General features: G+C 48.8%; 2 protein-coding genes across 2 annotated transcripts in view; one reads left to right on the top strand and one right to left on the bottom strand.

Moving 5' to 3' along the window:
• The window catches only part of LOC140417876 (uncharacterized), a 49,533-nt gene extending 42,356 nt beyond the window's left edge, over window positions 1-7,177 (bottom strand). Inside the window, exons 1-3 of the mRNA XM_072501311.1 lie at window positions 6,889-7,177; window positions 5,456-5,571; window positions 2,093-3,501 (exon numbers count right to left, since the gene is read on the bottom strand). Of these exons, the coding sequence (XP_072357412.1) occupies window positions 2,093-3,385 (1,293 nt within the window). The 5' untranslated portion in view covers window positions 3,386-3,501; window positions 5,456-5,571; window positions 6,889-7,177. The remainder of the gene's footprint in view (window positions 1-2,092; window positions 3,502-5,455; window positions 5,572-6,888) is intronic.
• Window positions 1-23,112, top strand: part of LOC140421366 (uncharacterized) — a 522,678-nt gene that overhangs the window by 2,835 nt on the left and 496,731 nt on the right. The window lies entirely within an intron of this gene.

The raw sequence follows: 23,112 nt of genomic DNA, 5'->3' as shown, positions 1-23,112 counted from the left end.
AAGATTCTATGATGCTGCCAGACCTGTTGCGTTAATTTGCATTTTCTGCTTTTATTCTATATTACACACCATTTTAATCCACTGATTATATTTATTGAACTACTGTACCATCAACTACCAGGAACAGTGTGTTCATGTTTCAGCTATTCTGGCCTTGGGTGACTGTGTGGAGTTTGCACATTCTCCCCGTGTCTGTGTGGGTTTCCTCCGGGTGCTCCAGTTTTCTCCCACCATCCAAAGATGTGCAGGTTAGGTGGATTGGTCATGCTAAATTGCCCCTTCGTGTCCAAAAAAAAGTTAGCTGGAGTTACTGGGTTACGGTGATTGGGTGGAGGCATGGGCTTAAGTAGGGTGCTCTTTCCAAGGGCCAGTGCAGGATCGATGGGCCGAATGGCCTCCTTCTCCACTGTAAATTCTATGATTCTGTATGATTTTCTCTCTCAGGCTTATCCAATGGGTCTGTCTTGTAGTATTTCCCTGATGGTAGCACAGTGGTTAGCACTGTTGCTTCACAACACCAGGGTCCTGAGTTCAAATCCCGCTTGGATCACTGTCTGTGCGGATTCTGCACGTTCTCCCCGTGCCTGCATGGGTTTCCTCCGGGTGCTCCGGTTTTCTCCCACAAGTCCTCAAAGACTTGTTAGGTGAATTGGACAGTCTGAATTCTCCCTGTGTACCTGAACATGCACCGGAGTGTGGCGACTAGGGGCTTTTCACAGTAACTTCATTGCAGAGTTAATGTCAGCCTATTTGTGACAATAATAATAATAATCTTTATGTGTTTGGTATATTAAGGAGCAGGTAGAACTTCCTTGATTCGGCCTGTTGTCCCCTCAGATATTCCATCTGTTTTTGGTTAATGTGTCTGGAGTCTTTCAGTTCTTCCTGTCCGTCTCCAATTCTCATTCCTGTCTCAGGTATATGAGTCAAGGGATCTTAGCACTGTGTTTCATGTTGTTTAGCTGTCTGTCTCCAACAGGTATTGTTGTCTCTCGATAATGACTGTGCTGCTACCCTTGCTTCTGGTCTTATGAACATATCCGTGTTGGATCCAAGCTCCCGGATTGTCTGTCTTTCTCTACGGGTAAGATTCTGTTTGTCTCTTGTATTTCAACAGGGCAGAGACCTGATTGAAGGGATTCAAACATGGGAGTTCTGGGAAAGATGGGCAAGGATTTGGGAGGTGACAACATGTTCAAAGGGTTTGGAGAGGACAGGGAGGTTGAAGATGGGGCAGTAATTTGTAAGGATGGCAGGGTCAAGGGTTTGTTTTATTGAGGAGGGGGTGATGATGGCAGATTTGAAGACAGAGGGACAGTACCTGAAGAGAGAGAAATGTTGACAATATCCGTGGACACAGGGTAGTTGGCTGATCAGTAGCTCAGTGGGAATAGGGTCGATGGAGCAGCAGCTGGGTCTCATGGAAAGATGAGCTATGAGAGGGCATGAGGGGAGATGGGAGAGAAACTAGAGAAAGATGTGGGTTCAGGGCTCAGGAAAGGATGAAATTTAGAGACAGTTTGGTCCGGTGGGCTCGTGGAAGGGAGGGAAGCAGCAGAGGCAGCTGATCGGATTTACTCAATCTCAGTCGCAAAGAAGCTCCACAAGCTCCTCACACTTCTTGTTGGAGGTGAGGTGGAAGAGACAGGGGAGAGCGAGAGTACTTCAAAAGGAACTAACTTGTGTCAGAGATATTAAAAAGTTTCAACACACTGCGTATTTAACACAAATCTAATTTATTTGACTTTTAGCCAGAATATTAGCCCCTGTAAATGGGCTGGAGTTTGTTATCAGCAGAAAGAGACCCAAATGAACATGGTTCAGTCCTGAATGTGAGTCACAGCAAAGTTCAATTACTGCACAGAGATCAAAGAACAATACAGCACAGGAACAGGCCCTTCGGCCCTCCAAGCTTGTACCGGTCATGATACCAACCTTGGCCAAAACCCTTGTGCCGTATCCCTCTGTATCCATCGTATCCATGTGTTTGTCAAGATGATTTTTGAACGCCGTTAATCTGGCCTCGTTGGTGTGTCAGCAGGTGGGATGAAGCGGTAAATCCCTTCCCACAATTGGAGCAGGTCAACGGTCACTCTCCAGTGTGAACTCGCTGGTGCCTCTGCAGGACGGATGACTGAGTGAATTCCTTCCCACACGTGGAGCAGGTGAATGGCCTCTCTCCAGTGTGAACTGACTGGTGCCTCTGCAGGTCGGATGACTGAGTGAATCTCTTCCCACACCAGGAGCAGGCGAATGGTTTCTCCCCAGTGTGAATTCGCTGGTGTTTCCGCAGGTCAGATGACCGAGTAAATCCCTTCCCACACCAGGAGCAGGCAAATGTTTTTTCCCCAGTGTGAATTCGCTGGTGTTTCCGCAGGTCGGATGACCGAGTGAATCCCTTCCCACACTTGGAGCACGTGAATGGCCTCCCCCCAGTGTGAATTTGCTGGTGCTTCTGTAGATCAGATGACTGAGTGAATCTCATCCTACACCAGGAACAGATGAATGGCCCCCCCCCAGTGTGAATTTGCTGGTGTTTCCGCAGAGCTGATGACTGAGTGAATCCCTTCCCACACTGAGAGCAGGCGAATGGTCTCTCCCCAGTGTGAATTCGCCGGTGGTTCTGCAGGGTGGCTGACTCAGTGAATCCCTTCCCACACCAGAAGCAGGTGAATGGTCTCTCCCCAGTGTGAATTCGCTGGTGTGTCAGCAGGTTGGATGACTGAGTGAATTCCTTCCCACACTGGGAGCAGATAAACGGCCTCTCCCCAGTGTGACTTCGCTGATGTACAGTGAGGTGAGATGATCGTCTGAACCCAGTCCCACAGTGAGAGCACCTGAACGGTTTCTCGTCAGTGTGAACACGTTGATGGAGCATCAGTTCCCCAGAACTTTTATAGCTCTTCCCGCAGTCAGGACATTGAAAAGGTTTCTGATCAGTGTGAACTCGCTGGTGCTTCTGCAGGGCCGATGACTGAGTGAATCCCTTCCCACACTCAGAGCAGGTGAATGGTCTCTCCCCAGTGTGAATTCGCTTATGTTTGCGCAGGGCGGATGGCTGAGTGAATCTCTTCCCACACTTGGAGCAGGGGAATGGTCTCTCCCCAGTGTGAATTTGTTGGTGTTTCCGCAGGGCAGATAACTGAGTGAATCCCCTCCCACACTTGGAGCAGGTGAATGGTCTCTCCCCAGTGTGACTGCGGCGATGAGTTTCCAGCCTGGATGGGTAATTGAATTCTTTCCCACAGTCCTCACATTTCCACGGTTTCTCCTCAGTGTGACTGCATTTGTGGCTTGTGAGGCCTGATGATCGAGTGAATCCTCGTCCACACACACAACACGTATACGGTTTCTCTCCACTGTGAACGATGCTTTTTCCTTCCATGTTCAAAGTACGATGATAGTCAGGATATGATAAATTGAGGACTCTGTCAGATCCTGATGTGATGCTTGGTTTGAGTTTCTGGACTTTGAAGCTTCCCCTTCGAACACCCGGTGAAACTGATTTAAAACAGAAAATAGGGAGTGAGAGAGAACCCACAAAAACACAAAGACAGGTTGTGAAATTGAGCTGAATGAATCTGGTCATTTGTGGGGTCGGCACTGGGAAAAAGTGACCATGAAAACTGCTGGATTGTCATAAAAACCCAACTGGCCTCTTTGGGAGGAGAGAGAAAGAGGTGAAGAGGGATCTTGTATATCTACACGACATACTAACATTTGCTTTGCCACATATTAGTTAGCAAAGCAAATTCTACCTTGAGCTTCATAAACAGTAATATTGATACTGAAAATATGCTTCTGGTGGCACAGTGATTAGCACTGCTGCCTCACAGCGCCAGGGACCCGGGTTCAATTCCGGCCTTGGTGACTGTGTGTCTGTGTGGAGTTTGCACTTTCTCCCCGTGTCTGCGTGGGTTTCCACACGGTTCTCCGGATTCCCCCCGCAGTCCAAAGACGGGCAAATTAGGTGGATTGGCCTTGATAAATTGTCCCTTCGTGTCTAGGGATGTGCAGGTTAGGTGCGGCTATGGGGTGGCACAGTGGTTAGCACTGCTGCCTCACAGCTCCACAATCCCAGATTCAATTCCAGTCTCGGGTGACTGCCTCTGTGAAGTTTGCATTTTCTCCCCGTGTCTGCATAGATTTCCTCCGGGGGCTCCGGATTCCTCACACAGTCCAAAGATGTGCAGGTTTGGTGGATTGGCCACGCTAAATTGCCTCAAAGGTTAGTTGGGGTGACTGGGTTACGGGGACAAGGTGGAGGCATGGGCTTAAACCTAAGTCGGGTGCTCTTTCCAAGGGCCGGTGCAGACCCCTGGGGCCGAATGGCCTCCCGCTGCATTGTAAAGTCTATGATTCTGCACTGTAGGAATTCTTATGAATCTTTATAAAACTCTGGTCACCACATTTCAGGAAGGATGTGAAGGTTCTTGGAGAAGGTGCAGAGGAAATTTACCAGAATGGTTCCAGCAAAGGAGGTTGAGGGGAGATTTGATTCAGGGACACAAGATTATGCCAGGTTTCCATCAGGTGGACAAAGAATTCACTGATCGTACAAGCAGTCGGGACACAGATTTAAAGTTTTGGGTAAAACCTGGAATGAACCATACAAGATCCTGAGGGGTCTTGACAGGGTGGATGTGGAGAGGATGTTTCCTCTTCTGGGAGAATCTAGAACGAGGGCATCACTGTTGCAAAATAAGGAGTCACCCATTTCAGATGGAGATGAGGATTTTTTTATTCTCTTGAGGGTTGTAAGACTTTGGAACTCAAGTCCTTAAAAGGCAGCGGAAGCAGAGTCCTTGAATATTTTTAAGGCAGAGCTGGATAGATTCTTGATGAGCAAGGAGGTGAAAGGTCATCAGGGGTAGACAGGAATGTGGAGTTAACGTTAGAATGAGATCAGCCGCAATCTTATTGAATGCTGAGCAGGCTCGAGGGGCCGAGTGGCCTGTTCCAAGTTTGTATGTAAAAGGTACAGGAGATATGAGGTGATATGAGATATATGTTTTTACACAGCGAGCGACAATGACCTGAAACTTGCTGCCTATGAGGGAGTTTGAAAATAGACACAATGAATGATTTGATTTCAAAAGGAAATTGGATATCTGAGGGAAATAAACCTGTGAGGATACAGGGAGCAGGAGAATGGGACTGACTGGATTGCTCCAGAGAGCTAGCATGGACTCAATGGACTGAATGCCGTTCTTTGTGCCATCATGTCTCTGACTCTTTTGTGTAATCTAGTTTCGTAATTTAACCCCGGGGAATTCAGATATCACTCAGGTAAATCTGAGCTACACTCCCTCCGAGGCCATTCTATCCTTTCTCAGGTTTGTTGCCCAGAACTGAACACAGTTCTCCAGGTTTGGTCTAACCAGGGTTTGTGAATCTCGGGGCTTTTCCAGTCACACTGAGACCTGAAATCTTCCCTCACAGACAAACCTTTTACCTTCCACACCGAAATGCTGCTGAAATTCAGGTTCTCATGAATCGAGTGACTCTGTCAGATCGTGATGTGACGTTTGGTTTGCTTTTCCCGTCTGTTAAACCTCCACTTCCATTATCCTGTAAATTTACAGAAACCTCACTGTCAGTTTAGGACAGAAATTCACAACATTCTCTCCTCATCAACTTTGATTAAATGTATTCCTGGAGGTTTGATCACATGACCTCCCCCATCCTCCAGTCCGGCCAACACATCCATCCTTGTGACACACTGCCTTCCTCGGCCAATTGGGAAGAAAAATGACTCGTTACCTTACAGGATAGTTACTGTCCCAACGATTTTCAAGACACCCATGTATGAATCTCACCAACGCAGGGAGCTGAGTTGGTGCGAATCCGGGGAGGAGCAGCTTTGGAACAGTAAATATAAATAACTTACCTCGGGACTATACGGCCTAGTCGGCAGGGAGCGGATTTGGCCCGAATCCGGGGAGGAGGAGCTTCGGAAGAGTAAATATAAATAACTTACCTCAGAGTAAAGCTGATTCGCTGGTTGGGAATCTGTTCTAAATTTGAGAAACTGGAGTAATTAACTAAGTAGGGAGTAACTCGGAGATTAGTAACTAGGAGAGTGCTGTTTGTATCTATATCAACCATTTGGACGAGAACGTACAAGGCATGATCAGTAAGTTTGCAGATGATACTAAAATAGGTGGTATTGTCGGCAGTGAGGAAGGTTATCAAAAATTGCAGCAGGCTCTCGATCAGCTGGGAAAGTGGGCTGAGAAATGGCAAACGGAGTTCAATACAGATAAGTGTGAGGAGTTGCATTTCAGAAAGTCAAATCAAGGTAGGACTTTCACAGTGAATGGTAGGGCCTGAGGGAATATCGTGGAACAGAGGGACCTTGGAGTTCGGGTGCACGGTTCTCTAAAGGTGGAGTCACAGGTGTATAGGGCAGTGAAGAAGGCTTTTGGCCTTCATCAGTCAGGGCACTGAGTATACAAGTTGGGAAGTTATGTTGCAGTTGTACAGGACGTTGGTGAGGTCGCACCTGGAGTATTGTGTTCAGTTTTGGTTGCTTTGCTATGGGAAAGATGTTATTAAACTGGAGAGAATGCAGAAGAGATTTACAAGGATGTTGCCAGGACTCAAGAGACTGAGTTATAGGGAGAGATTGGACGCAGGTTCAATTCCTGCAGCGGCCTCCCTGAACAGCCGCCGGAATGTGGTGACTAGGGACTTTTCACAGTAACTTCATTGAAGCTTACTTGTGACAATAAGTGATTATTATTATTGTTATTATCTTCTTACAGTTTTATGCTGTCATCAATGCTGTCTACGATGCCACCGAACTTTGTATTATCAGCAAAAGTGCAGAAGAGGCACTTCGATCCATCGAGTTTGCACCAACACATCAAATCCTGACCGACCTACCTAATCCCATTTGCCAGCACTTGGCCCATAGCCCTGAATGTTATGATGTGTCAGTCTTCATCCAGGAACTTTTAAGAGAATGTGAGGCAAGTCGTCTCTACCACCCTCCTCAGCGGTGCATTCCAGACCCTCACCACCCTCTGGGTAAAAATGTTTTTCCTCAAGATATGTGTCAATAAATCTAATGATGTGGAGATGCCGGCGTTGGACTGGGGTGAGCACAGTAAGAAGTCTTACAACACCAGGTTAAAGTCCAACAGGTTTGTTTTGATGTCACTAGCTTTCGGAGCGCTGCTCCTTCCTCAGGTGAATGAAGAGGTCTGTTCCAGAAACACATATATAGACAAATTCAAAGATGCCAAACAATGCTAGGAATGCGAGCATTAGCAGGTGATTAAATCTTTACAGATCCAGAGATGGGGTAACCCCAGGTTAAAGAGGTGTGAATTGTCTCAAGCCAGGACAGTTGGTAGGATTTTGCAGGCCAGATGGTGGGGGATGAATGTAATGTGACATGAATCCCAGGTCCCGGTTGAGGCCGCACTCATGTGTGCGGAACTTGGCTATAAGTTTCTGCTCGGCGATTCTGCGTTGTCGCGGGTCCTGAAGGCCGCCTTGGAGAACGCTTACCCGGAGATCAGAGGCTGAATGCCCTTGAATGTTGAAGTGTTCCCCGACTGGAAGGGAACATTCCTGCCTGGTGATTGTTGCGCAATGTCCGTTCATTCGTTGTCGCAGCGTCGGCATGGTCTCGCCAATGTACCACGCTTCGGGACATCCTTTCCTGCAGCGTATGAGGTAGACAACGTTGGCCGAGTCGCACGAGTATGTACCACGTACCTGGTGGGTGGTGTTCTCACGTGTAATAGTGGTATCCATGTCGATGATCTGGCACGTCTTGCAGAGATTACCATGACAGGGTTTTGTGGTGTCGTGGTCACTGTTGAAGACTGGGTAGTTTGCTGCAAACAATGGTTCGTTTGAGGTTGCGCGGTTGTTTGAAGGCAAGTAGTGGGGGTGTGGGGATGACCTTGGCAAGATGTTCATCGTCATCAATGACGTGTTGAAGGCTGTGAAGAAGATGACGTAGTTTCTCCGCTCCGGGGAAGTACTGGACGACGAAGGGTATTCTGTCGGTTGTGTCCCATGTTTGTCTTCTGAGGAGGTCGGTCCGGTTTATCTAATAATAAATCTAATATAATCTAACCCCACTCTCTGCTGTCTGGTGGTTAGCCAATCCTCAATCCAAGCTAATATATTACCTCTCAACCCTGTGGGATCTTCCCTTGTTTATTACCTTTCGTGTGACACCTTATCAACTGTATTCTGGAAGTCCAAATACATCCACAGGACCCCCATTATCCACCTGGCCTGTTACATCTTCCAAGAACTCCAACAAGTGAGTCAAACACTTCACCAAACCACGCTGACTGATGGATTGCGGTTTGACTTTCCAAATGTCCAGTTACTATTTCCTCAATAATGGATTCCAACAGTTTCCCAACAACAGGCTTTAAACTAACTAGTTTCCGACTTTCTGCCTTTTTGAACAGGAGGGGTGCCATTAGACTTTTCCTCTAATGCAGTGACATTGTCACTGGGTCAGTGTCTCCCCCCCCTGGTCTCTGTGACGTTGTTTGTGGAGAGAAGCCGGAAGCGGCGGATACTGAGAGTGGAGAATGTTCACTGTTTCACTTTCGGCGCTGGGACCGCACTGGGGGTTTGGAAAACCCGACACTGACCTTTCACCTGACACCTCACAATACACGGGGTTATTGACGGCAGCATCGAACCAATAGCCGAAGAGTGGGCGGGTCCAGAGGACCAATCCAGTCTGACTGGTCCTCCAATCAATCAGCGTGAATGAGGAGGCGGGACTGGGCTGAGTGAAGCATGCGCAGTGTGATTAATGGTGACACAGCAAAAGCTTCTTTCTCGTATCCACAATCCGTAAAGGTGGGAATGGCGGGACGGAGGGAGAGATAAATCAGGAGGGTCGTTAGGCACGCTTCGTGTACATGTTAGATAGACCAAAAATCCGAAAAAATAACCTGCCGGGACCTGAGGATCTCAGCGGGAGCTGCAGTTTTCTCACAGACAAGATTTTGCGGCCGCCATCTTTATTTGGTACTGGCAGTGGCGCGCATGCGCCATCGGGATCCTTATTTGGATCACTAGCGGCAGTGCCCCCGCCATCTTTATCGGGGCACGAGCAGCAGAGGGCAGGCTCAGTGGCCATCATTGTTGGAGGCAACATTTTTTTGAAACGTTCCTTCATGACAGAATGTCCAGCAAACTGCTTCACTCTGAGTTACAAATTCCTATTTTGGGGCAGAATATATGCCCAGGGCTGTGACAATAATTCGAATTTATATGGTGACTTGAACAGAATAAAACTTTGAAGACTTTCAGAGAAACGTTACAACGTAACAATTGACACTGAGCCACAAGAGGAGATATTAGATTTTAAGGACAATCTTCATGGAGGAAAGTGAACCGGAGAGTTTGAAGGAGGAAATTCCAGAAATGGAGTCCCTGGCAACTAAGTAATGGTGGAGAGATTAAAATCAGGAATGCTCAAGTGGCTGGAATTAAATGAGTGCAGCGATCTCAAAGGGGTGTGTGTGGAGGAGATTACAGTGATCAGGATGATCATTACCATGGAGTAAAACAATGAGAAATTTAAACTTTTTGTGCCTTTTAAAAGGAAGCCTTTGCAGATCAGTGGGCACAGGGGCTGGTGTGAGTAAGTAAATGGGTAGCAGAGTTTTGGATGGGATGGAGGGGGTTGTTTAATGTTAGAGTTCGGCTGCGAGTGCGTTGGAATAATTTGTTTGAGAGCTAACAGAAGAATGGATGATGGTTTCTGCAGCAGATGAACAGAGACTAAGGTGGAGTCGAGCTGTGTTCCTGAGGTGGAAGTCGGCAATCTTGGTGATGATGTAGATCTGTGGTCACGAGCTCATCTGGGGGTGAAATATTTCACCATGGTTGTGAACAGTTTGCTTCAGCCTCAGACATTTGACAGGGATGGAATTGGTAACAAGGGAGTGGAGTTTGTAGCGGTGATGAAAGGCAATGTGTTCACTCATCCAGGTCTGGATTTCAGACAAGTTCAACAGTGTGTGTCTTAAGACCATAAGACCATAAGACATAGGAGTGGAAGTAAGGCCATTCGGCCCATCGAGTCCACTCCACCATTCAATCATGGCTGATTTCAACTCCATTTACCCGCTCTCTCTCCATTGCCCTTAACTCCTCGAGAAATCAAGAATTTATCAACTTCTGTCTGAAAGACGCTCAACGTCCCGGCCTCCACCGCCCAATGAATTCCACATACCCACCACTCTCTGGCTGACGAAATTTCTCCTCATCTCTGTTCTAAAGTGACTCCCTTTTATTCTAAGGCTGTGCCCCCGGGTCCTAGTCTCCCCTGTTAATGGAAACAACTTCCCTACATCCACCCTATCTAAGCCATTCATTATCTTGTAAGTTTCTATTAGATTTCCCCTCAACCTCCTAAACTTCAATGAATATAATCCCAGGATCCTCAGACGTTCATCGTATGTTAGGCCTACCATTCCTGGGATCATCCGTGTGAATCTCCGCTGGACCCGCTCCAGTGCCAGTATGTCCTTCCCGAGGTGTGGGGCCCAAAATTGCTCACAGTATTCTAAATGGGGCCTAACTAATGCTTTATAAAGCTTCAGAAGTACATCCCTGCTTTTATATTCCAAGCCTCTTGAGATGAATGACAACATTGCATTTGCTTTCTTAATTACGGACTCAACCTGCAAGTTTACCTTTAGAGAATCCTGGACTAGGACTGCCAAGTCCCTTCGCACTTCAGCATTATGAATTTTGTCACCGTTTAGAAAATAGTCCATGCCTCTATTCTTTTTTCCAAAGTGCAAGACCTCGCACTTGCCACGTTGAATTTCATCAACCATTTCTTGGACCACTCTCCTAAACTGTCTAAATCTTTCTGAAGCCTCCCCACCTCCTCCATACTACCTGCCCCTCCACCTATCTTCGTAACATCGGCAAACTTAGCCAGAATGCCCTCAGTCCCGTTATCTAGATCGTTAATATATGAAGAGAACAGCTGTGGCCCCAACACTGAACCCCGCGGGACACCACTCGTCACGGGTTGCCATTCCGAAAAAGAACCTTTTATCCCAACTCTCTGCCTTCTGCCTGACAGCCAATCGTCAATCCATGTTAGTACCTTGCCTCGAATACCATGGGCCCTTACTTTACTCAGCAGTCTCCCGTGAGGCACCTTATCAAAGGCCTTTTGGAAGTCAAGATAGATAACATCCATTGGCTCTCCTTGGTCTAACATATTTGTTATCTCTTCAAAGAACTCTAACAGGTTTGTCAGGCACGACCTCCCCTTACTAAATCCATGCTGACTTGTCCTAATCCGACCCTGCACTTCCAAGAATTTAGAAATCTCATTCTTAACAATGGATTCTAGAATCTTGCCAACAACCGAGGTCAGGCTAATTGGCCTATAATTTTCCATCTTTTTCCTTGTTCCCTTCTTGAACAGTGGGGTTACAACAGCGATTTTCCAATCCTCTGGTACTTTCCCTGACTCCAGTGACTGTTGAAACATCATCACCAACGCTTCCACTATCTCCTTTAGAACTCTAGGATGTAGCCCATCTGGACCCGGAGATTTGTCAATTTTTAGACCTCTTAGTTTCTCTAGCACTTTCTCCTTTGTGATGGCTACGACATTCAACTCTGTCCCCGACTCTCCGGAATTGTTGGGATATTACTCATGTCTTCTACTGTGAAGACTGACGCAAAGTACTTATTCAGTTCCTCGGCTATTTCCATGTCTCCCATCACAAAATTTCCAGCGTCATTTTGGAGCGGCCCAATGTCAACTTTTGCCTCCCGTTTGTTTTTAATGTATTGAAATAAACTTTTACTATCATTTCTAATGTTACTGGCTAGCCTACCTTCAAACTTGATCCTCTCTTTCCTTATCTCTCTCTTTGTTATCCTCTGTTTGTTTTTGTAGCCTTCCCAATCTTCTGACTTCCCACTACTCTTTGCCACATTATAGGCTTTCTCTTTTGCTTTGATGCATTCCCTCACTTCCTTTGTCAGCCATGGCTGCCTAATCTCCCCTCTGATAACCTTTATTTTCTTTGGGATGAACCTCTGTACTGTGTCCTCAATTACTCCCAGAAACTCCTGCCATTGCTGTTCTCCTGTCTTTCCCACTAGGGTCTGCTCCCAGTCGATTTTCGTCAGTTCCTCCCTCATGCCCCTGTAGTTACCTTTATTTAACATCCCTGGATGTTTAAATGCCAGTCCTGAACCCCCTGCAACCACGTCTCTGTGATGCCTACCACATCATACCTGCAAGTCACAATCTGGGCCACAAGCTCGTCTACCTTGTTCCGTACACTGCGCGCATTTAAATATAGCACCTTTAATTCTCTATTGACCGTCCCTTTTTGTTTTCTTAGTGTGGTGGACCTTGGTTTACTGAGCCTTTCCATACACTGTGTCATATTTTGTGGGATGGGAACTATTGTAACCTCTCCTGAGTTCTGTCTTTTCGTGCTTTTTTGTATTCCTAAGCAGCTACGCTTCCCACTGATTACTTCACCTCTTGGTTCCCTGACTTTCCCTTTCTTGGAAAGGAACTTGCAGGTGGTGATGGTCACATACATCTGCTGTCCTGTCCATCCAGATGGTGGAGGTTAAGTGTTTAGGAGATTCTATCAAATTGTGATTCAGTTGCTGGTCCATTGCTTGCTGTTACCCTCACTCCGTTCTCACTCTCTCTCCCTTTCCATCAATCTTTTTGATTCACTCTCTCCCCCACTACTCACTCTCTTTCTCTCTCACTCGGTTTCTCACATAAAATTCGAGTCCAGAGGGTTGTGGATGATAATAAGAATCATTATTGTCACAATTAGATTTACATGAACACTGCAATGAAGTTACTGTGACCATCGTTGAATATATTTAAGGCTGAGATGGTGAGATTTTTGGTCTCTCAGGAAGTCAAAGGACACAGAGAGCTAACGGGAAAGTGGAATTGAAGACGAAGATCAGCCACAATTGTGTTCAATGGCAGAGCAGGTTTGACGGGCCGAATGGTCTACTTCTGCTCCTATTTCTTGTGTTCTTGCAGAGGCCCGAATCTTGTGTGGGCTCAGACCGGGTGGCAGGTTCCCTTCCCTGAAGGACAATAACAAACTAGTTCACTTTCAACAGTTTTCAGAGTCACTTTTTCCCAGTGCCGGCCCCACAAGTTACCAGATTCATTCAGCTCAATTTCCCAACCTGCCTTTGTGTTTTTGTGGGTTCTCTCTCACTCCCTATTTTCTATTTTAAATCAGTTTCACGGGGTATCAGCAGGGAAGGATGTGGGAATTGGGAATCAGCAATTGGGAAACTCCAACCAAACACCACATCAAAATCTGACAGTCGTGTAACTGATCGTAACCTGAATATCATCAGATTTTGAACATGGAAGGAAAAATCACAGTTCACAGTGGCAAGAAACCGTACACGTGTTCTGTGAGTTGTCAAAACACAAGTGCAGTCACAGCAGGGAGAAACCATGGAAATGTGGGGACTGTGCAAGGCGTTCAATTACCCATCTGACCTGGTAACCCATCGACACATTCCCGTAACAGCCTCCCCGAACAGGCGCCGGAATGTGGCGACTAGGGGCTTTTCACAGTAACTTCATTTGAAGCCTACTTGTGACAATAAGCGATTTTCATTCATTTCATTGGGGAGAAGCCTGTCACCTGCCCCGAGTGTGGGCGTGGATTCACTCAGTCATACAGCCTGTTGATGCACCAGCGAGTTAACACTGGGGAAAGGCCTTTCACCTGCCCCGAGTGTGGGAAGGGATTCACTCATTCATCCCAACTGCTGACACACCAGCAGATTCACAATGATGAGACCTTTTAAATGCAGAAAATGCGGGAAGTGCTTTAAAGGTTCTTGGGATCAGGTGTCCCATCAAAGAGTTCACACTGACGACAGACCGTTTAAATGCTGCCACGAGGTGACATCATCCAAAAGTGTAGTTTTCACATGTCCACTGACAACATCCAGCTCTACCTCACCCCCATCCCTCCCCATTCCTCCACTGTTACTAAATTATCAAACTGCTTGTCCCACATCCGGTCCTGGATGAACAGAAATTTCCTCCAATTAAAAATTGGAAGACCAAAGCCATTGTCTTCAGTCAGCATTAGAAATTCCATTACCCCGACTTCCGGTTACGGTGATGCACTGCTAAGTCGCACGTTACGGCACCTCATGTTCCAACGCACTTTTGGGCTCTTATCGGGAGCCCCAACGGAATTTTTTTTCCACCCAACCCAGTGTGAGGTGACGAAGGAAGGAGTCCCCCCGGGTGTGTATGGAAAGGAGTGGCGGTAGTGGCCAGATTGCGGAGGATCCTTTGTAGCAGTGGCAGAGAAGAGAAGGGAGAAGCAAGATGGCGGCCGATGGAGCCCAGATGGTATGGGGCCCGGACCAGCAGGAGTTTCTCCGACGATGTGTGGAGGAGCTCAAGAAAGAGGTGCTGGCGCCGATGTTACTGGCAATCGAGGGACAGAAGGAAACAAAAGGTCCAGGCGATGGAGCTTCGTGGAGTGAATACAAAGGCAGCCGAGAATGAAGATGAGATACAGGGCCTGGTGGTAAAAACGGAGACACACGAGGCACTACACAAGAGGTGCATAGAAAGGCTGGAAGCCCTGGAGAGCAGCTCGAGGAGGAAAAACCTACGGATTCTAGGTCTCCCCGAAGGAACGGAGGGAGCTGATGCGAGCACGATGCTCCATACGCTAATGGGAGCTGAGGCCCCAACGGGGCCCTGGAAGTGGAGGGAGTGTACCAGGTCCTCGTGAGAAGACCAAAGGCAGGGGAACCACCAGGAGCAATAGAGGTGAAGTTCCATCGCTGCAGGGACAGAGAGATGGTCCTGAGCTGGGCCAAGAAGGCACGGAGTAGCAAATGGGAGAATGCGGTGATACGTGTGTATCAGGACTGGAGTGCGGAGGTGGCGAGAAGGAGGGCGAGCTTTAACCAGGCCAAGACGGTGCTCCATAGGAAGAAAATTAAATTTGGGATGCTGTAGCCGGCGCGACTGTGGGTCACGCATCAGGGCAAGCACCACTACTTCGAGACGGCGGAGGAGGCATGGACATTCATCCAAGAAGAGAAACTGGACTAGATTTGAAAGTTTGATGTTTGGAGAGAAGCAGCGAGGTGGTGGTACAGTAATGTAAAGTGGGGAAAGGGAGGGCTACTGTATAGCAATGTTGGACGGGGAATTTTTCTCCCCCCGATGGGGGGGACACGAAGAAATGTGGGCGCCGGTGGGAAAAGGGACAGGGAAGGGGAATGAGGGAACTGCGCCATAGGGGGCGGGGCCGAGAGGAAAGCATGGGTATTTTCCCGCGCTATGGAAATTATAGCGGGAAAACGGGTGCAGGAAGGATGGGAGCCTCACACGCAGGGAGGTGAAAGAGTGAACGGGGGAAGCCGAGGTCAGCCAGAGTTAGCTGACTTCCGGAAGCAATATGGGGGGAGTAATCAAGCTAGAGGGGGATCTAGCGGGGAGGGGGATTAACTGGGTTGCTGCTGCTGAGTGCAAGGGGGAGCTGGTAAGAGATGAGGTGGTCGGGGCGGGCGGGCGCTGCCAGGGGGACAGACGGGTGCATGGGACCTGGATGAGGAGATGGCCTAAAAAAGGGGATGGCTAGTCGACGAGGGTGGGGGGTGGTGAATGGCCCCCCAATCCGGCTGATCACGTGGAATGTGAGAGGTTTAAATGGGCCGATTAAGTGGGCACGGGTGTTTGCGCACTTCAAGAGACTGAAGGCGGACGTAGTCATGCTCCAGGAGACACACCTGAAGTTGGCGGATCAGGTAAGACTAAGAAAAGGATGGGTGGGACAGGTATCCCACTCAGGGTTGGACGCAATAAACAGAGGGGTGGCAATATTGGTGGGGAAACGTGTATCATTCGAGGCTAAGAACATAGTGGTGGACAGTGGGGGCAGATATGTGATGGCGAGTGGCAGACTGCAGGGCGAGGCAGTTATGCTGGTGAATGTATATGCCCCGAATTGGGATGACGCGGGATTCATGAAGCGAATGCTGGGACCTATCCCGGACCTGGAGGTGGGAAATTTGATAATGGGGGGGGGGGACTTTAACACAGTGCTGGATCCAGGGCCAGACCGGTCCAGATCCAGGACCGGGAGAAGGCCGGCAGCGGCCAAGGTGCTTAAGGGATTTATGGAACAAATGGGGGGAGTGGATCCGTGGAGATTCGCCAGACCGATGGGTAAAGAGTTCTCTTTTTTCTCCCACGTCCACAAGGTATACTCCCGGATAGACTTTTTCACTTTGGGAAGGGCACTGATCCCGAAGGTGGCAGGAACGGAGTACTCGGCCATAGCCGTTTCAGATCACGCCCCGCACTGGGTGGATCTGGAACTAGGAGAGGAAAGGGAGCAGCGCCCACTCTGGTGACTAGATATGGGACTACTGGCGGACGAGGGGGTCTGCGGAAGGGTGAGGGGGTGTATTGAGCGATACTTGGAGGTCAACGACGATGGGGAGGTTCAGGTGGGGGTAGTAGAGGAAGCGCTGAAGGCGGAGGTTATAGGAGAGCTGATCTCCAACAGAGCCCACAAGGGGAAACAAGAGGGCAAAGAAAGAGAGATTAGTGGGGGAAATTCTGAGGGTGGATAAAAAATATGCGGAGGCCCCAGACGAAGGGCTATACAGAGAAAGGCTAAGATTACAGACGGAGTTTGACCTGCTGACCACGGGAAAGGCAGAGGCACAGTGGAGGAAGGCACAGGGGATACAATATGAGTATAGGGAAAAGGCGAGCCGGCTGCTAGCCCAACAACTTCGGAAGCGGGTGGCGGCGAGAGAGATCGGGGGAGTTAGGGACGAAACGGGAAATATGGAGCAGAGAGCAGGGAATGTGAATGAGGTGTTCAAGACCTTCTATGAGAGGCTATACAAGTCCCAACCCCCGGGGGGAAAAGAAGGAATGCTCCACTTTCTGGACCAGTTAAGGTTCCCGAAGGTGAAGGGGCAGGAGGTGGCAGGTCCGGGGGCGTTAATCGAGGTGGATGAGGTGATTAAAGGACTGGGGAACATGCAGGCAGGGAAGGCCCCGGGACCAGATGGGTTTCCGGTGGAATTCTACAGGAAGTGTATGGACCTGTTGGCCCCGCTTTTGGCGAGAACCTTTAATGAGGCTAAGGAAAGGGGGATGCTACCCCCGACAATGTTGGAGGCGACGATATCGCTAATCCTGAAACGAGATAAAGACCCGCTGCAGTGCGGGCCATACAGGCCCATCTCACTCCTAAATGTAGACGCCAAACTGCTGGCCAAAGTGATGGCGACAAGGATAGAGGATTGTGTCCCAGGGGTGGTGCATGACGATCAGACAGGGTTTGTAAAGAGGAGACAACTGAATGCTAATGTACGAAGGTTGCTGGGTGTGATGATGACACCCCCACCAGAAGGGGAGGCAGAGATAGTGGCGGCATTGGATGCAGAGAAGGCATTCGATAGGGTGGAGTGGGACTATCTGTGGGAGGTGCTGAAGAGGTTTGGGTTCGGTGAGGGGTTTATTAGATGGGTCAGACTCTTATATGGGGCCCCAATGGCGAGCATCCTTACAAACAGGCAAAGATCGGGATACTTTCGACTACATAGGGGTACAAGACAAGGGTGTCCCCTGTCCCCGTTACTGTTCGCGTTGGCAATTGAACCACTGGCCATAGCGCTGAGGGATTCTAAGAAGTGGAGGGGGGTGCTTAGAGTGGGAGAGGAACACCGAGTGTCGCTCTACGCAGATGATCTACTGTTATATGTCGCGGACCCGGTAGAGGGGATGCCAGAGGTAATACAGATACTTAGGGAGTTTGGAGAGTTCTCGGGATACAAACTAAATATGGGGAAGAGTGTGCTTTTTGTGATGCATCCCAGGGAACCGGGCAGGGGGATAGATGTTCTGCCGCTGAGGAGGGTGGTAAGGAATTTTTGATACCTGGGGATTCAGGTGGCCAGGAACTGGGGAACCCTGCATAGACTTAACCTGACGCGACTGGTGGAGCAGATGGAGGAGGACTTTAAGAGGTGGGATATGGTGCCGCTGTCACTGGCGGGCAGAGTGCAGGCAGTTAAAATGGTGGTCCTCCCGAGGTTTATTTTTGTGTTTCGGTGCCTCCCCACCCTGGTCACAAAGGCCTTTTTAAAAAAAATAAACAGGAGCATTATGAGCTTTGTGTGGGAGAGAAAGACCCCGAGAGTAAAGAGGGGGTTCCTGCAGCGCAGTAGGGACAGAGGGGGACTGGCACTGCCAAGCCTGAGCGACTACTACTGGGTCGCCAATGTGTCGATGGTCTGTAAGTGGATGAGGGAGGAAGTGGGAGCAGCGTGGAAGAAGCTGGAAATGGCATCCTGTAAGGGAACAAGCCTAAAAGCGCTGGTGCCGGCGCCGCTGCCGTTCTCCCCAAAAAGGTACACCAAAAACCCAGTGGTGGTGGCAACCTTGAAGATCTGGGGGCAGTGGAGGCGACACAGGGGAGTGACGGGTGCCTCGTGTGGTCCCCGATAAGGAATAACCACAGGTTCGTCCCGGGGAGGATAGATGGGGGATTCCAGTGTTGGCAGCGAGCAGGAATTAGGAAGCTGAGGGACCTGTTTATAGACGGGGTGTTTGCAAGTCTGGGAGCGGTAGAAGAAAAATATAAGTTGCCACCAGGGAATGCCTTCAGATACATGCAAGTGAGGGCATTTACGAGGCAACAGGTGAGGAAATTTCCGCAGCTCCCGACGCAAGGGATCCAAGATAGAGTGATTTCGGGGGCATGGGTTGGAGAAGGCAAAGTGTCCGAAATATACCGGGAGATGAGGGATGAGGGGGAGGCGATGATAGAGGAGCTGAAGGGGAAATGGGAAGAAGAGCTGGGGGAAGAGATCGAGGAGGGGCTATGGGCGGATGCCCTAAGTAGGGTAAATTCCTCGTCCTCATGTGCCAGGCTTAGCCTGATTCAATTTAAGGTTCAACACAGAGCACATATGACGGGAGCAAGACTGAACAGGTTTTTCGGGGTGGAGGACAGGCGTGGGAGGTGCTCGGGAAGCTTGGCGAACCACATACACATGTTCTGGTCGTGTCCAGCACTGCACGAGTTCTGGGGGTGTGTGGCAAGTGTGATTTCAAAGGTGGTGGGGGTCCGGGTCAAACCAGGCTGGGGGTTAGCTATTTTTGGGGTTGCAGAAGAACCGGGAGTGCAGGAGGCGAAAGAGGCCGACATTTTGGCCTTTGCGTCCCTGGTAGCCCGGCGAAGGATCTTACTCATGTGGAAGGAAGCGAAGCCCCCGGGCGTGGAGGCCTGGATAAACGACATGGCAGGGTTCATAAGATTGGAACAAATAAAATTTGCGTTGAGAGGATCGACTCAGGGGTTCATCAGGCGGTGGCAACCGTTCCTTGACTATCCGCGGAACGATAATGAAAAGACAGAAAGGACAGCAGCAGCAACCCAGGGGGAGGGAGCACTATTTTGTGTTTTTGCTATTTATTTTTTCTTTTCTAGTTTGTTGTAAGCTCACTATATTATTTAAATAATGTTTAATGTATAATCCTTTGTTGAGTTGTAAAAACGGAAAAATTTTTGTTTGAAAAATTTCAATAAAATATATATTTTTAAAGAAACAGGCCTTGCTCTGTTTTCTCTTAGTGCCCAGTTTAACAGCGGCTGCTAACTGAGCCATTTTTACATTTGCAAGTAATTGTTCAACGGCTTTCTCGTGGGTGAGGGCCGTATCTTCAGGGCTGGTCAGGTCTGAACACAACAAGTACTCTGTCCCTTTCATGGGGTGTCCGGTCATGATGGTGTGTGGGGTGTAACCTGTGGAGGTGGAAACAGTGTTACGCAAAAACATCAGCGCAATGGGGAGGACAGAATCCCAAGTGGTGTTGTTCTGCTGGACTATTTTTCTACGGGTGGTTTTTAGGGTCCGATTCATGCACTCCACTATACCACTCGACTGTGGGTGGTATGCAATGTGAAATTTTTGGGTTATGCCAAATATCGTGAGGACGTTCTGCATGACCTGTCCCGTAAAGTGAGAACCTTGGTCCGACTCAATACTGCGGGGGAGTCCCCATCTTGTAAAAATATGGTGGATTAGGATTTTGGCTGTGGTTTTTGCGGTGTTGGTGTGGGCTGGAAATGCTTCCACCCACTTTGTGAAAGTGTCTATTACCACCAGAATGTATTGATAGCCATTCCTGCAAGGGGGCAATGCACCTATAAAATCGATCTGGAGGTTAGTCCAGGGGCCGTTAATGGGCCGGGTGTGGCTGAGGTGTGCCTTTTTGGCATATCTATCTGGGTTGTTCTGTGCGCAGATGAGGCAATTCTCAATGTAATGGGATACATCCTCTTTGAGATTAGGCCACCAACAAAGCTGTTTGAGGTGGGCTGCGGTGGGATCGATTCCCTGGTGTCCATGACCATCATGGAATAAACAGATTAATTGGTTCCTATCCTGCTTCGGAACTACATAAAGGGTGTCTTTCAACACCACACCGCCATGTGTGGTTATCGTATTTCTGAACCTCTCGTATGGGGCTGGAAACCTCCCTTTCACGATCTCAGTGAGAGCGCTATCCTGCTTCTGGGCCTCTACTAGATCTTCGATCCTAGTCTGCGTGACCTGAACTGCACTCACTGGCGCACTCACTGGGGCACTTTCGGGGGGCTTCCAAAAGTACCCATGCCTGGATCCTGCTTTAGCCAGTGCGTCGGTTTTTACATTTCCAGGGGGGGAGGAACGATGGTGGCTGCGGACTTTTATAATGCCAAAAGTCCTGTCCTTGGCTTTTTTCAGAATATGGCGGAGTAATGGGGCTGAGGGGAGGGGTTTCCCATGCGCGGAAACAAATCCTCTTGTTTCCCAGAGGGGTAGAAATTCGGTGAGGCTGTTGCAAATGTATAGACTGTCTGAATATATGTCTGCTGGGCTGGGGAAGGAATCGGGGTGCTCTATAATGTAAGCGATGGCCACAAGCTTTGCTGCCTGCGCGCCTAAGTGTCCGGGTAATTTTAATGCGATTTCCTCGAGGGCGCATCCCTGCGCGTCCTCCACATAAATCCCACAACCTGTTATGCGTTGCCCACCCAGGACTGTGGAAGATCCATCCACATAGATCATAATGGGATCACATGTGTCTGGGTGAGGGGGGCTTTGAGATGGAGTGGCTAGTTTTCTGGGGGGGTGTTTTTGCGATAAAGGGGCCTGTATTATGGTGGGGCGAGATGATTTCACACTCGTGGGGGGTTCCGGGGTACTGTAGATTGTCCACTAAGTATGTGTGTGTTTTGGTCCGTTTGACTGTGCTGTCCCGTCTGTGTAAGAGAAGGGTCCACCTAGCAGCGCAGATTTGGCATACGGTACCGCCTTTAAGTCGTCCGTCTAGTAAAAGTTGGGTGGGGGTGTGCTCGGTCAAAATGGTGATGGGGTTCAGTCCGGTAATGTATGAAAAGTACTGGACTGCCCAGAAAACTGCGAGCAGGTGTCTCTCACAGGCTGAGAATCCCTGCTCCACAGCATCTAAAATTCGGGAGGCATAAGCCACGGGTCTTAGCTGGTCGTGCCGTTCCTGCAGGAGCACGGCTGAAAGGGTGCAGTCTGTGGTCGCTACCTCTATGGCGTAAGGGGAAAGCGGGTCGGGAACTTGTAGTGCGGGGCCGGCTATGAGCGCCTGTTTTAATGATTCCACAGCATCCGTATGCTGCGGAAGCCACTCCCAGGGGGCTCCTTTCTTTAGGAGGTCTTAGAGGGGCGCTGCCTTGCTGGCGAAACCGTCAATGTGGTTTCGGCAGTAGCCAACCAGTCCTAACAATGACCGGAGGGCTGCAACGTTTTGGGGAAGGGGCAATTTAGCGATCGAGTCAATTCTTTTGTGCTCGATCTCGCGTTTGCCGTGTGTGATGATAGTACCCAAATATACCACCTTTTCTTCCAATATCTGGGCCTTTTGGGGGTTGACTTTACAGCCAATGGAATGTAGTAATTCCAGGAGTTCGGACAGAAGCTCAATGTGCTCTTCCTTTGTGTCTGTCTGCAGTCAGTCGATCTTTAATTGCTGGAGCGTAGTTGTTGCTGGATGAACTATAGTACCGAACCAGCCACTCCAGCCCCTGTCCGGGAACCTGGCGGATCCAGTACATGGTGTCGCTGCCAAGATCGAAGCCGCTGGTTTTACAGGTCAGTCTCAGGGAGCCTCCGGGACGCCCGCTCTCTGCCTCTGGCTGAGTCAACACAACCTCCGACTGGACACCTATAAAAATATATCAAAACCCCGAGGATTAATGCTGGTGAAATGATTGGTGACTCTGGGACATTCCAGAGAGAGACTAACACTGAGACAGTAACAGTGAGAGACTTGGACAATAAAAACTACTCACGGGATAAGAAGGTCAGCAACAAACTGAGAGAAATGGCCCACCTCATCCTCCTGGTCATTTGGGGGAAATGGTTGTGTCAGGAACTCAGTGAACAAACCAGCTCCCGGACTGTTGGATTCGGGTCCCAGTGAGCGGCATTTAAATACCCGGCAGAAGGGGCGGGTTTCCAGGCGCCGCCTGTTGATTCCCAGGTGGAGGCGGCGACTGGATCCACGTCCCACCTTGCACACCCCCAACAGAATGGACTCAGAGATTTACTATAAGATATTATTTAAAGTGGACATTTTCTCTGTATCGGGACAGTAGTTTGTCTGAATTGATTCTTTATAATGTCCCCAATGGTTCTAATGGCGAAATTACATTTGCGCATCTGGTAATAAAAACCTATTCCATTGTAAATTCACTCCCTTTATTTCTACACACCAACAAAAGAGGATGAACATAGACAGATTAATGGTATTGTCAGGAAATAAGTCGATTGTCAGTCTGATTTGCAATACTCTGAGTATCTATCCCATTACAGTAACAAAAAATATCATTTATCAGAGGAATTGTTATTGCGTTAGGTAGCTAAATGCGGGATGAACAACGTGATTCCATTTCCAGTGCGGATGTCTATAACTGTGCAATGTGGGTCTGTAGACAAGAAGAAACTCTAACATTAAACAATGACTCTCCTTACATTTCTCGAACTGCCCCGAGCCTAAGA

This window comes from Scyliorhinus torazame, chromosome 5, assembly GCF_047496885.1.
Source record: "Scyliorhinus torazame isolate Kashiwa2021f chromosome 5, sScyTor2.1, whole genome shotgun sequence".
NCBI classification, from domain to species: domain Eukaryota; kingdom Metazoa; phylum Chordata; class Chondrichthyes; order Carcharhiniformes; family Scyliorhinidae; genus Scyliorhinus; species Scyliorhinus torazame.
Note: the sequence above shows the minus strand (reverse complement) of the source record. Positions and strands in the feature narration are given on the sequence as shown.